At 40.7% G+C, this 15800-nt stretch overlaps 1 protein-coding gene across 2 annotated transcripts in view; it reads left to right on the forward strand.

Moving 5' to 3' along the window:
- The window catches only part of fhit (fragile histidine triad diadenosine triphosphatase), a 299129-nt gene that overhangs the window by 241062 nt on the left and 42267 nt on the right, over nucleotides 1-15800 (forward strand). For both annotated transcript variants that reach the window (XM_024380237.2, XM_024380227.2), the window contains 2 exons: nucleotides 618-763; nucleotides 2069-2098. In XM_024380237.2, the coding sequence (XP_024236005.1) occupies nucleotides 618-763; nucleotides 2069-2098 (176 nt within the window). The remainder of the gene's footprint in view (nucleotides 1-617; nucleotides 764-2068; nucleotides 2099-15800) is intronic.

Genomic DNA, 15800 nt, shown 5'->3' on the forward strand with positions numbered 1-15800 from the left:
TTTCCATAAGGACATGACTAACACAACGATAGTTTATAATTTTGGTGTTGAAAATAATCAAAATAGTTTTATTGCTATCGAGATGATAAGTGTCCTCATGATAAGTGTTGTTTCATTTTTGGTATTCATAGTATAGATCTTAAATAGGATAGGTCTTAAATGTAGAACATGATGAAATAGAGCTTTATAATTACAAAAACACTTTTTTATGCTGCCTGCCTTTTAGAGGAACAAAGCAGAGGTACGGACAGTATCACACCTCTGTAAAGCTCTGTTTTATTTCACATTAACCTTTGGAGACTAGCTATACTGAAAAAAACATATAAAGTTACCTTGGTGAACAAATTGTACAAAACTCCCATATAAACCATCTCAATTGAGTTTATTTGACTCAGCTTAAGAAGGCAATGCCAACAACAACACAATGTAATATTTCAAATAACGCACTTGTGTCTCAATTTAGGATTCTGCCTCTCTTTCCCCATTTTAAGTATCCTTGCTTGTCTATCAGTGTTGCTACTGTATCTATGCACTGTGTTGTTGATAATGTAGCTCTCTGACTTTGTTCCTTTACCTCTCTCGCTGTCTGTGGTTTCCTTAACCAGCCTGTCTCTCAGATGTGTTGGTGTGTCCTCTGCGGCCCGTTGAGCGTTTCCGAGACTTGCATCCTGATGAGGTGGCTGACCTCTTCACCACTACCCAGAGAGTGGCTGGCCTGGTGGAAAAACACTTCCATGCTTCCTCCCTCACCATCGCCATACAGGTAATACTGTACACACTACCGTCGGTATCCAGCATTACAACATAGGGATGAATACTAATTCCAAATCTACATCCCTTTGTTTATGTATCTTCCATTGCTCATTTCTGGTCCATATCAGACAGAAGAAAGTGTTCATTACTATTCAAGCTCAAAATTATTTTGAATAATGAATTATTGTGGGCCATATATCTATCTATATAATATGGTGTGGGTTAGAGAGAGTGAGAGAGAGAAGGAGTAATGTGTGAATGACCAAGTGAACAATTGTGTGAGTCACCATCTGAGTCAGTGAGTGTGTTAGTTTAGTGAAAGAAAAACAACACAACCACAGAGGCTTAGAGAGAACAGGACTACATCAATCTCCCACTCGTTCAGGCTGTAGCTCTGCATTGGAATAAGAGGCATAACTGAGGAAAGTTGCACCGAGAGCCAACAGAATATCCCCACCTGCTGGAACAATACAATAACAGGTTCTCATTGGACTTCCAGGCAGGATTTGACAGCCAGGCAGCCTATCACTTCACAGGCTTTGTCATTCTGCATAACTTTTGATATATGCAGTATATGCTAATGTTCAAATGTCACCAAGCCTGCTTGGCAGCCCGACACAAAAAATAATTTCATGTGTTTGAAAAAAGCAGGGAATAATGTTTATGGGGATATCATTTTCTTTGACTTGAGGGGTATAGAGAAGTGATGATGTGAGATTAGTTGTGACAGCTCTGAGGTTAGAGTCATAAAACTGAGGCACTGTATCAAGCAACACTCTCTGCAGGAGGGTTGCTGTTCTCTGCATAGAGCGCCACACGACAAACAAAATCACACAACACAAACCTAAGAAAGGAGATGTGAAAATTCATTACTTCATAGACTTGCATAAATATTACATCATAATGCACACTTTGTCACCAAATACATTTTTGTCATACAGATGTTCCTTTGAGGTCTCTTAATGCTTTAGATATTTGTGTCCTCAATTCCTGATCACTATATTAGAAAATGCCTTCGAGGTATGCAGTCTATATTGTGCTTTAACTTAACTCTATTGAACCAGTCAACTTGTCAAAAAGAAACCATTTCCAAAAACAGCTGTCATGTGACAGAGGAGAGACACTAAAGTGAGAATACAGCTCAACGCCGAAGGACAGAAAGAAGACAAAAGAAACAAATTAAAAACTTTGAGATTCACGTGGCGATGGGGAGGTGCCGCCATGATTCATCTGAAATTAAAATCCTGTTGAATTATTAACGTAGGCATTTCTGAGTTCTCTACCGTTCCTAATGATCTCGTTCTGTTCCCACCAGGATGGCCCTGAAGCCGGACAAACTGTGAAGGTGAGGACTTAATAATGCACTCCCTTTAAATTTATCATGAGGCCTCTGCAACAGTTATATGCTATTAAATAATAATTGTATTTCATTTGCAGGTCCCAAACTCTTGGCATATGTAAATTATTCAGTGTTCTATTTTAAAATGCGTTGTCTGTATTCTTTTGGTGGAAGATGGAATGACATGCGCTGAGACTCAGGGGCTATGGTGGCTGCCACTAAAAAGGGGGTGAATGGTGTCAGGGGATCCCACCCTTGCCTCCAGCACTGACAGTAGTTTAGGCCTGGCTCTGCCTGACAAAAACTTTCTTCCCTCACTCTTCCTACTTTTTATGTCTGTAGTGAGATATAATAATATATGCCATTTAGCATACATTTTTACGTTGTTGGTCATTTTGAGATGAATTATTACTATTATTGTTTTGGTTTTTATTCGCTTGTTGGGCAATGGGGCGGCAGATAGCCAAGTGGTTAGACCATTGGGCCAGTAACCGAAAGGTTGCTGGATCGAATCTCCGTGCTGACAATGTAAAAATCTGTTGTTCGGCCCCTAAACAAAGCAGTTAACCCACTGTTTCCCAGTAGGCTGTCATTGTAAATAAGAATTTGTTCTTAACTGACTTGCCTAGTTACATAAAGGTTATAATCATAGTCCTGAGGTTAAAAATCTGTTATGATTATACCTCATATCTCAAACATTTAAAAGTTATAGACGATGAATGCACAATGCCACAGTCTACAGTGTATTTGTTCAGAGACAAACTGTATTTGAACAAGTTTTTACCCTCTTCTTTTTATGCGTATCACCTTAGTGCATAATACTGTTATTCCCAAAACCCACACACTCATTTCATATTGCATATAGAACACAAGCTTAATTATACATTTATGGAAGTTGCCATGAGAGCAGTCTTTGGCCTGAACTGAGGAGGAATATTGAAATGTTAATGGTGTAATTTGAGCTGAGGACATTAAGGCAATGGATGTGTGGACATGTTTTAATCATAGAGATGAAAGTCAGTATTTGCAGAATATATGAAAGAATACTGAAATATACTTAAATATAGCTCATGTTATGTATTTGGGAAAAAAAACAAGGGTGTAAGAATACACAAAGGTGTAAGGAGTTGCTTTATGTGCATTGATTTGAAATTCCATACCTACTACCACCATCATTTGCACCCCCTTTCAGTTATTTTATATACTTTGAAATTGCATTATTTGAAACAATGGTTATGGTACTATTAGAAAGAAAATGTACAAATCATTTGAATTAGTCTCAGCCTTGTGAATTTGTGGTATTTTGTATTAAATATTTCCAGTATATTTCGTAACACATTAGTGCATTGTGTTAGATCATTTATAGTGTAATTACCATTTGATTACCAGACTTTAATGCAGGGAAACTTAAATCAGTTCTACCAAATCTCTATCAACATGTTAAATGAGCAACCAGAGGGAAAACTATTCTAGGTCACCTGTACTCCACACACAGAGGCGCGTACAAAGCTCTCCCTTGCCCTCCACTTGGTAAATCCGACCACAACTCTATCCTCCTGATTCCTGCTTACAAGCAAAAGCAGGAAGCACCAGTGACTCGGTCTATAAAAATATGGTCAGATGAAGCATATGCTAAACTACAGGACTGCTTTGCTATCACAGACTGGAACATGTTCCAGGATTCTTCCGATGACATTGAGGAATACACCACATCAGTCATTGGCTTTATCAATAAGTGCATTGAGGACGTCATCCCCACAGTGACTGTACGTACATACGAAGCCATGGGTTACAGGGAATATTCGCACTGAGCTAAAGGGTAGAGCTACCACTTTCAAGGTGCGGGACTCTAACCCGGAAGCTTACAAAAAATCCTGCTATGCCCTGCGATGAACCATCAAACAGGCAAAGTGTCAATACAGGGCTAAGATTGAATCATACTACACCGGCTCCGACGTTCGTCGGATGTGGCAGGGCTTGCAAACTATTACAGACTACAAAGGGAAGCACAGCCGCGAACTGCCCAGTGACATGAGCCTACCAGACGAGCTAAATCACTTCTATGCTCGCTTCGAGGCAAGCAACACTGAGGCATGCATGAGAGCATCAGCTGTTCCAGACGACTGTGTGATCACGCTCTCCGTAGCTGACGTGAGTAAGACCTTTAAACAGGTCAACATACACAAGGCTGCGGGGCCAGACGGATTACCAGGATGTGTGCTCCGGGCATGTGCTGACCAACTGGCAGGTGTCTTCACTTACATTTTCAACATGTCCCTGATTGAGTCTGTAATACCAACATGCTTCAAGCAGACCACCATAGTCCCTGTTCCCAAGAACACAAAGGTAACCTGCCTAAATGACTACAGACCCGTAGCACTCACGTCCGTAGCCATGAAGTGCTTTGAAAGGCTGGTAATGGCTCACATCAACACCATTATCCCAGAAAGGGTAGGTGCAACACATCTGCCACGCTGATCCTCAACACTGGAGCTCCCCAGGGTTGCGTGCTCAGTCCCCTCCTGTACTCCCAGTTCACCCACGACTGCATGGCCAGGCACGACTCCAACACCATCATTAAGTTTGCTGACGACAACAGTGGTCGGCCTGATCACCGACAAAGACGAGACAGTCTATAGGGAGGAGGTCAGAGACCTGGCCGGGTGGTGCCAGAATAACAACCTATCCCTCAACGTAACCAAGACTAAGGAGATGATTGTGGAATACAGGAAATGTAGCACCGAGCACATCCCCATTCTCATCAACGGGGCTGTAGTGGAGCAGGTTGAGAGCTTCAAATTCCTTGGTGTCCACATCAACAACAAACTAGATTGGTCCAAACACACCAAGACAGTCGTGAAGAGGGCACGACAAAGCCTTTCCCCCTCAGGAAACTACAAATATTTGGCATGGGTCCTGAGATCCTCAAAAGGTTCTACAGCTGCAACATCTAGAGCATCCTGACCGGTGGCTCGATTTCCGACCGCAAGGCACTTCAGAGGGTAGTGCGTACGGCCCAGTACATCACTGGGGCAAAGCTGCCTGCCATCCAGAACCTCTACATCAGGCGGTGTCAGAGGAAGGCCCTAAAAATGGTCAAAGACTCCAGCCACCCCAGTCATAGACTGTTCTCTCTACTACTGCATGGCAAGCGGTACCGGAGTGCCAAGTGTAGGACCAAAAGGCTTCTCAACAGTTTTTACTCCCAAGCCAAGTGGTTACCCGGACTATTTGCACCAACCACCAACCCCTCTTTTTACGCTTCTGCTTACTCATACATACATTGTCACTTTAACGATACCTACATGTACATACTACCTCAATAAGCCTGCCTAACAGGTGTCTTGCTACTCATTTTTCAAATGTCTTTTTACTTCTTTACTTACTCCCACACACACACACCATTGGTTAGAGCCTGTAAGTAAGCATTTCACTGTAAGGTCTACTACACCTGTTGTATTTGGTGCACGTGACAAATTTGATATCCTAATCTGACTTTGGTGCAGGTCATAATGTTCTTCACATTACCATCCCTTGTAATCACACACTACATCAAATTGTACTTGTCACATGCACAGGATACAGTTGTAAACAGTTCTGTGAAATGGTTACTTGTGTTTTTATTTTATTTGTACCTTTATTTAACTAGGCAAGTCAGTTAAGAACAAATTCTTATTTTCAATGACGGCCTAGGAACTGTGGGTTAACTGCCTGTTCACGGGCAGAACGACAGATTTGTATCTTGTCAGCTTGGGGATTTGAACTTGCAACCTTCCAATTACTAGTCCAACGCTCTAACAACTAGGCTACCCTACCCTGGCAAGACCGAAAATAGAAAGGGTCTAGATAAAAATATTTTATAAATATTTTATCATTCTTAGATAATGCTAAACAAACTAGGAGTCAGCCTAGTGGTCGGACAAAACGAGTATCGTTATGGATATGGGCAATTTTCTGGATACGATTATGTTCAGAGTATTTTTTTTTTTAAATATCTGTGATAAGAAGAAAGTTTTTTTTCAGGTGTCAGCAAGCAAGTTTCTCATGTGTCAGCCACAGAGTTTCTAAACCATACTGTCCTGTGTTTGTGTCAGTCACGTGCATGGTCTAAATAACTCAACTGGCTAGTTTGCCTGTCCGTAAAGAAAAGGGTGGGCTGTACGTTGATCCTGTTGCTCTGATTGGATAGAGTGAAATTTCACTGGCCACTCCGCTTCATAATTTCACCCGATCACTTTTCCTCTTTCCTCGCATGTTTTCGGTCTGTTCATTTAGATTACTGCTGCCTGCTACTATGATAAATCACAAGGCGAGGATGTTTGCTATCAATATGCATAATATTTAACAAGTGAGGCAAGGGTAGGGAAAAAATATGAAACTAATGCGCATTCTGACTGAGTGACTGCAAACTTGACTACCCGCTGCATATTGAGGACACAGACAGACACACACACCTCCGCGCTCTGCTTCTAATCTGCAGCTTTTTTCAGCGAGAACATGCAGGGAGGTATTTTGCCAACCTCTATTTAGGCTATTAAAACACTTCCGTTTTTCCGATTAAGAGTGTCATCCAATCGACTGTCAACTGTCAATTTACGGATACTATTACGAATACGAGTATGGCCATGTCGACACACCCTTACCAGACACACTTGTCTAAATTGATGGGTCGTGTGAAAGAAATGCGATAATCACCCACACTCACATCTAGCTATTGTCTAGACATATACAGTACAAGTCAAAAGTTTGGACACACCTACTCATTCTAGGGTTTTCTTTATTTGTACTATTTTATACATTGTAGAATAATAGTGAAGACATCAAAACAATTAAATAACACATATGGAACTATGTAGTAACCAAACAAGTGTTAAACTAATCAAAATATTTTTTATATGCATTTTTTTGTTGTTGATCAAATAAAAAAATTCTAAGTTCAAATGCCTCTCCTGTGAAGTAGTGACATTTTTTATTTTTTTTATTTCACCTTTATTTAACCAGGTAGGCTAGTTGAGAACAAGTTCTCATTTGCAACTGCGACCTGGCCAAGATAAAGCATAGCAGTGTGAACAGACAACACAGAGTTACACATGGAGTAAACAATTAACAAGTCAATAACACAGTAGAAAAAAAAAGAGAGTCTCGCAACATACGCCTAGAATCATGAAAAGGGTAAAGTAAATATCAGGCCATTTCTCTACCGTGAAATAAAGTGCCACTAAGATGTGAAAAAGTCACGAATCCTCAGACGTAATCATCATCGGAACCACAGCACATTCCCAACCTGCTCTGGCAGCTTCTGCACACTAAAGATTTGAATGGGCATCCAAAGAATTTGCCTGAGAACAAAGGTACTTATTTGAAGAGGTCTTTGAATAAGTGCTACATCCTCTTCAAATGGCACCCGGTCCCCCAGATAATGCCTCCTCCATTGAAATGTTTAATCACCTAAAAAGCGCATTTAAAGTCGAAAGCCTTTTCATTCTTCTCGCAGAGGAGGAAAAACAGCCTCAAACATATAAATGTATGCTGTTATTTACTTTAAGATGCCAGTAGTGGTTTTGATTTATCTATTTAGTATTCTGTATGGGCTGTCTAGGCGTGTGTGGAACAAGCAGGTCATTGAGGTTTGTTATTTCTCTTTATATTCTTATCACATCACATCATATATAGGCTCAATGAGGCATTACGGCTCGTAGGATTTCTTATCTAAATAGGGAGTTTTGTGGTGGATAATGTTAATTTCATGTGAACCTGAGAAATGTCAGACAGGCGCTTAGTGGCCCCTCTCAGGTGGGGTGCCTTTAGGAGGGTGGAAGGGGGGTCCCTCTGTCATAGCGTATTTGGTGTGCCTTTTAAAAGTAAAGGTTAGCTTTCATAACCGCTCGGACCACTCTTCAACAGTAGGTGAGCCCACGCCTCCCTCCATGTCTGATTGAATGGAGGGACTCATATTGACTGAGTATCTGGGGTGGCAGGTAGCCTAGTGGTTAGAGCGTTGGACTCGTAACCGGAAGGTTGCAAGATTGAATCCCTGAGCTGACAAGGTAAAAATCTGTTGTTCTGCCCCTAACCCACTGTTCCTAGGCCGTTATTGAAATTAAGAATTTGTTCTTAACTTGCTTGCCTAGTTAAATAACAACATCAACAAAAATTATACGCCATCCATGTTATTGCCCTGACATATCAATTAACCTTAAAACTTGTCCAAACCACTCTGTTTTGTTGTAATCCAACTGGGACAGAAACCGTATCTTCTCTATGACTCAGAAGGCCTTCAGCCAGTAAGAGAGCCTCCTTTATCACTACTTCTAAAATACTGTTTTCTTTTGTAATTTCCATTCACAATCAACGCTTACTTTAAATTCAAGTAATTAACTTTAGAAAGCTAAATAGAGAACTAGAATTCCCTGTTGCAGGATAATTACTGTATTTCAGGTTTAAAAAGGCTTCTTAAGCTTGTAATTTCTACTTTGAAATCTCAGACTTGATTTTCCCTTATGAAAAATGTTGCAACCCCTAAAAATATGTCCAGGAATTATAACCAACATAATAATTCACCATTCCTGTTGCTGCAGGATTAATTTCCTGTTGTAGCAAACTGGCTCAAATTAAGATTCTACATCTGTAATAAATGGTTCTGGAGGCTGTTGTTTTCCATTGTTTCTTGTTGTTGTTGGCGCCGTTAATGTTGTTTTTACCCCTGCCTTGTCTTCTTCATGCTCATTAGCCTCACGCTGCACGCTAGAAACATCTGTCCTCCCCAGCCCAACCCTACACCAGTCTATCTGCTAATGGGACTGCTGAACACACAGCATCACCTCACCAACAACTTTCCACATAACCTACTCTACCTTCTGCTTGAAGGATGGCCTTTCTTACTTGCCCTGTTCTCTTTCTCTGATTTGAATAACAATGACATGAGATGTCTGTTCTTGGGCACAAGGGGCCTGAGTTTTGCTGTTTTGTGTGTTTTTTTTAACAGGACACGTCAGGGTTTCAAATGTGCTCCTGGGCCAACTGTCTTTTAGCCTGACCAGTTTCTAAATCAACTTTAAAATACTCTGCATGAATAATAAATGAATGCAAAGTCCTGCAGTCAGGCCATTTTGCAGCCAGATTTGATCTGATCTAGAGAATGCCCCCAAAACCCGACTAGTGTGTGGAGAGAAGATGGCGGTCATACTACCCCCCCAGAGAAACAAAGCTTTGCCATCCGTTTTTCACAAAAACAATTTTTCATCCAGTGATTGTTTGAGATGAAATTGTTTTTGTCTGTCAATACAAACAAGGTCAAATAGCAATGTATTTTTTGCTATCTTCAATTAGATTCAAACCTAAGGGAAGGTTGGCTTTTGGATTATCATGAAATCGCCTGCATCAAATATTCTCTCATTTGTAGTGAGTGCCATCACTGGGAAACGCAACAGAGAACCTCTCAGCCATGAACCAAAGGCAGTAATAAAGAGAAGTTGTTCTATCACTGTTCCTTAACCCACTGAAACAATCTACATATTTTATCCAGTAATTTTGAACATGCAGTAAATCTGAATTAGAGGCCTGCCTGGTCCCTTTATGAGAAAAATATTATCTGGTGCACCAAGCACACTGGCTACAGTGCTGCCCCACCTCCATTTATCAACTGGATTATTGCAATCATGTGCTCTCGCACTGGCAATAAAAAATGACTCTTTGATTGAATAAGAGAGAGGCAGTCTATGGAGGCAAATGCACTTTTATAAACTCTGTGCCTGGAGTCTCACAAAGACAGCAGACAAATCTTTGTATTAGAATGATGGAATTTAGTTTATTTTCATCTTGTGGAAAATGTAGGGGTGATTATAGTTATTCATCATGTGGACGGCTCTGTTTGGAACATGTTTGTTGCTGTGTGTGTTCACAGAGAAGGGCCATGATGTATACATTGCTGTATGAAAACAAAAGAGAATGTGCTTAAACAGAAATATTAACAGTAAAACCAGTGAAGCCGGATTGTGTGCTGGTTTGATGGCACAGTCATTGTTTATTAAAGAGCCAGATGAACCAGAGAGGTTGATTCCCATTATTTGATTGACAGTTGCAGAGGTCCTGTTTTTGCTAAATTAATATATTCCTATCAGTCATTTGCAGTGTGTACTGGCAGCACTCTCACTGTTTGTGATGATGTGTATTGGGGAGGGGGCATGCTGATGAGATAACCTAAGGGCTTGACCGAAGACCTAGCCAACTTCAAAACAGATCACTGCCTCATGGTTCTGGGTTAATTAGGGCTTCAGGTGACCCTAGAATGGCACAGTAGGCCATTTGTTACTGCCACTGATGGCTGATTGCAACTGCTTAACAATGCAGTAGGTGTTTAATACATTTCAACACACCCACAATGAATGTTAGTATGGTACCTCACAAAGTAGGATCTCACTCTAAAGCAGGGATGTGCAAGTTTGATAGGAGTGCGGGCCACAAAAGAAATCTGAACTGATCATGAGAGGTCTCAGTGGCTAGCGGGTCTGTGTACCCCCATCCATAACAACACATGCAGTCAGAGCTGGCCCTAGCCTTTTGGGGGCCCTAAGCGATTAAAAAAAAATATATTTTGCCATGGGGTGTAGACAGGTCTCTAAAGTGGTATATATACAACAAAATATTTTGCTATGACCTGCAGTTTTAATTTGGGAGCACTTGTGCAAAGAATATTAATAAATGCAAACAATTTGTTTTATGTTTGTATTAATTGTTGTAATGATAAGGCTTCGCTATAATGTAAATGTAAAACGTCTATCCCGCTGTTACCCAAACACAGATTCATTAGCATCTTGCTTGCACCATTTATGCAGCGAAAACGTATTGTTTCTATCCCAAACAGTTCAAAAGATCTGACCCATATTACCAGTGCAATGTTTCCTTCTTCCTGTCGTGGATGGGGGGGCTGCATTTTACAATCATAAACCATGTCGTGGGCCGTTCTAAAACTATTCATGGGTAGTTAACCATTTGTTTTACACCATGTTCAGTCATGTTTGTTACCTCATTAGCTAGCTAGCTGACAACCTGATAACTTTACCAGCATATCTGAACATTTGGGGGCAGAGAAGAAAGGCAAAAGGGATAGCTTCTTAAATGAGATCTATGATTTGCCACATCTTCAATTTAAGCGTACTGGAGAGCGTGGAGGCCTGGTGGGAAACTAAAGTCATTCCGCTACCCAAAAATAGTAAAGAGCCCTTTACTGGCTCAATTAGCCGACCAATTAGCGTGTTCTCAACCCTTAGTAAACTTCTGGAAAAAATTGTGTTTGACCAGATACAATGCTATTTTACAGTAAACAAATTGACAAAAGAATTTCAGCATGCTTATAGGAAAGGACACTCAACAAGCACAGCACTTACACAAATGACTGATGATTGGCTGAGAGAAGTTGATGATACAATTATTGTGGGGGGCTGTCTTGTTAGACTTCAGTGCAGCTTTTGACATTATTGATCATAGTCTGCTGCTGGAAAAACGTATGTGTTATGGCTTTACACACGCTGCTATAATGTGGATAAAGAGTTACTTGTTTAACCTGTTGCGACTCTAGGGGCAGTATTTTCATTTTTGGAGAAAAAAAACTTTCCCGTTTTAAACGGGATATTTTGTCAGGATAAGATGCTAGAATATGCATATACAGTGGGGCAAAAAAGTGTTTAGTCAGCCACCAATTGTGCAAGTTCTTCCACTTAAAAAGACGAGAGAGGCCTGTAATTTTCATCATAGGTACACTTCAACTATGACAGACAAACTGAGAAAAAAAATTCCAGAAAATCACATTGTAGGATTTTTAATGAATTTATTTGCAAATTATGGTGGAAAATAAGTATTTGGTCACCTAAAAACAAGCAAGATTTCTGGCTCTCACAGACCTGTAACTTCTTCATTAAGAGGCTCCTCTGTTCTTCATATTTAGAAAATCTGAGATGACAGGGTGATTAACAAAAGGCTAAGCTGTGTTCCAATATATTTCACTTGTGATTTTCATGAATAGGAATATTTTCTAGGAAGATTTATGTCCATTGCATTATGCTAATTAGTGTCAGATGATGACAACGGTCCCATTCACGGGATGGGGTGTCACTAGAGGTTAACAGAACACAGCGAGTGTTCTTTAATGGAAGCCTATCAAATACAATCCAGTTAGAATCAGGAATTCCCCAGGGCAGCTGTTTAGGCCCCTTGCTTTTTCAAATTTTACTAACAACATGCCACTGACTTTGAGTAAAGCCAGAGTTTCTATGTATGTGGATGACTTAACACTATACACGTCAGCTACTACAGCGACTGAAATGACTGCAACACTCAACAAAGAGCTGCAGTTAGTTTCAGAGTGGGTGGCAAGGAATACGTTAGTCCTAAATACTTCTAAAACTTAAAGCATTGTATTTGGAACAAAACACTCACTAAACCCTAAACAAACTAAATATTGTAATACATAATGTGGAAATTTAGCAAGTTGAAATGACTAAACTGCTTGGAGTAACACTAGATTGTAAACGGTCATGATCAAGACAAATTGATGCAGTAGTAGCTAAGATGGGATAGAAGTCTGTCTATAATAAAGCGATGCTCTGCCTTCTTAACAACACTATCAACAAGGCAGGTCCTACAGGCACTAGTTTTGTCACACCTTGACTACTGTTCAATCGTGTGGTCACGTGCCACAAAAAAGGACTTAGGAAAATTGCAATTGGCTCAGAACAGGGCAGCACGGCTGGCCCTTGGATGTACACAGAGAGCTAATTCATGCCAATCTCTCCTGGTGGAAGAGAGATTGAAACCCTCATCCGGGTTAGGGAAGAGTAGCTGCTATGCGCGGTGAGACAAGGATATTCCCACTGGCCAAACCCTCCCTAACCCGGATGACGCTAGGCCAATTGTGTGTCGCCCCACGGCAGCTACCGGCTGGGACAGAGCCTGGGCGCGAACCCAGAGTCTCTGGTGGCACAGCTAGCACTGCAATGCAGTGTCCTAGACTGTCCTAGACCACTGCACCACCCTGGAGGCCCTTGTACAGAACATTTTGCAGTTTCAAAGCAAGTTTGCTGCAATTCTGCACATTTTGCCAAGAGGTGGAGAGGAAAATGTGCAGTTTTACAGCAAATGTATTACACTTCTACACATATTGCCATAGGGTGGAGAGAAATGTTTTTAATATGATATCTGAGTGAGAGTGACAAACAAAATCAATGGTGGGGTCCCAGTCAGTAATTCGACCATGATTAAAAATACCGGATATTTACAGTGTAACATACTTTCAGACAGCAATTTTGCATGGTTCAGTAAAGACTATGTTGTAGTAAAATACAGAGGTTATGCTGTGTCTTGGGGCTGGTGACTAACCCTCATGCTAGCAGTCACAACACATCACATTCAGGGTGAACCATAGTCAAACACACCACCTTTTGCGCAGGGCTCCTAGCAGATGCATGACAATGGACTTTGCAAACATAATGGGTTATTCCAATGTTAGCATTAGACTCATTAATCTTCATGGTGGCACGTTTTAGTTTGTTTGAGGACTTTATACGGTGTTGAAGTGCAAAGCAAAGGGGACCCATCAAACAAAGCAAGATGAATCTTCCTGTAAATTGCTGGCTGTTGTTTTTTTTAGCAAGAGGTGGTTTGGTGGTGGAAGCAAAGAATGGTGGGACAGATCTTCCTCTCTTCCTCTAATTAGTAGCTCCTGCTTGGAGCAACGGAGGCTCCTGCACCCTCTACCTTAATGGGAACACAGCTGTTTGTAACAAAATACATTCGTCTCCCTGTCTGACTAGATTCCACCTAAACAAAAAAAATGCTCTATAGCTATTTGCACTTTTATCTCTGCAGTCAGAAACGAATTAAAAGACATGTGTTTTATTATGTTTGGAGAAACTTTACATACCTCTTAGAACGTAGCACAGACAAACAAACATACAGCTCTGTATGAAGGATGTTCTAAATGAGTAGGCCTGTGCTGTGTGTGAGTTCATTGAAACAGGGTATGGTGACCAAGTATGGATGGAAAATAAAGCATAAGGAAGTATCCACAGACTGATGAGGGGACGTTGGAGGGGATGACATTGAACTTTGACCCCCAGTATCTGCATGTGTCTAATCAGGGAGGCAATGAGACAAAACAGATATACTGTAAGTGGGACTCTGACTGCTGCCAAGGACACGTACCAGTCTTGACGGAAAACAACTAAGATCAAATTGTTTTCTATTAGCTTTATTAAGATAGATATAGTCCTATATCAGTTGGGGTGTAAGGAAATATTGGTACCACTTAGTGTGTGCTTTACTTTGTTCCCGCATTAATACACTTTCAAATGGTGATATTGTAGAGTCCCCAACTCCCTTATTTCAGAGCACTAACAGCCAGTTAGTGACACTGCTGCTGTAAATCTAATCCAGGATGTCAGACTTCCACTACCTTGCATGTTCTAATTCCTTTACCAGTGTGAATCCCAGTCAAGGCCAGTCATGACAGCTGCCATATCTTATGAGGGGAGACTTATTGAGCCCACGCAGAGTGGCCCCTTGCTGTGCATGTGGGCATCAAACTGTCTGAAACTCACCCCACACATTCTGCAGTGTCAGTCAGGGTTTATGATCTCCCATCCCACCCTTCACATTGCTGGCATGCCGGCTTTTACACACTCCCTGTCTGCCGGCCTCTGCCTGCCGCACTCAGCACCGTTTAAAATGTAATGAACACCGCTGCCGCCGACTTCCTTCAAACTTTACCTCAAGGTAGGTAGATTTAATAATGCAGACATTATGCAAATGTACTCATTAAATGTACTCAGAAAATGTGTGGCAACAAAGCAGAGGCCTCGAAACATGTTATCTTGTTTGTAGCATTTATAAACACTCATTGACACAGACTGTGCTGTTTATCATAGCTGAGTAATGATAAATGATTAAAAGCTGGCAATTTGGATATTATGCTCTAGATGAGACTAAAGTGCTGAAGAAAATGCTTTTTGAGGTTAGGACCTGTAGATAAAAGTGAGCCTCAGAGTTCAAATGGCCCTTCTTGATATTTTATACACATCTTTGCTGAGTAGCCAAAGTTCATGATAAAGAACTCTTAAAGGTGCACTATGCAGAAATTGCTCCGACATTTCCTGGTTGCTAAAATTAGAATAGTTCGGCTAATTTCAGTTTTTGTGACAAAACAAGCAAGTATAGTGTAGAGAATCATTGTACCATCTAAACCATTGTGAAATATATTTTCCATAACCAAAAATATTGTATTTTCAGCTGTTTGAAGCTGGTGTACAAAACCGAAAGTAAAAGACACAACAAATAAAACTTAAGAGCGGGAAGCATAGAAAAGTGCACATAGAACAGAACTACAGCTTCTTAGACTTGCTTTCAATGACAATGACAGATCTGTAACTCCCAAAAAGTTACATATTGCAGCTTTAAACAAGGATATCAGTTTTGTTTGTTAGTTAATTTCCCCTGTCAGTTTAGTTTCTCAATGTGCTGTCAACTTTGAGAATGAGATAAGTGAGATGTTCCGATCCAGAAAAGAACAAGACAGTTTTCCTCATGTCATTGATTTTATTTATCATGTACAAAGTTGACAGTCTGTGCTCACATGATCCTAACACACACAGGATGTGCTGTCATTTATGTTCTGTATGCTAATGAACATCTATTCAAGTCAGCTAATCAAATTGTT

The sequence above is a fragment of the Oncorhynchus tshawytscha genome, linkage group LG02 (genome assembly GCF_018296145.1).
Source record: "Oncorhynchus tshawytscha isolate Ot180627B linkage group LG02, Otsh_v2.0, whole genome shotgun sequence".
NCBI lineage: Eukaryota > Metazoa > Chordata > Actinopteri > Salmoniformes > Salmonidae > Oncorhynchus > Oncorhynchus tshawytscha.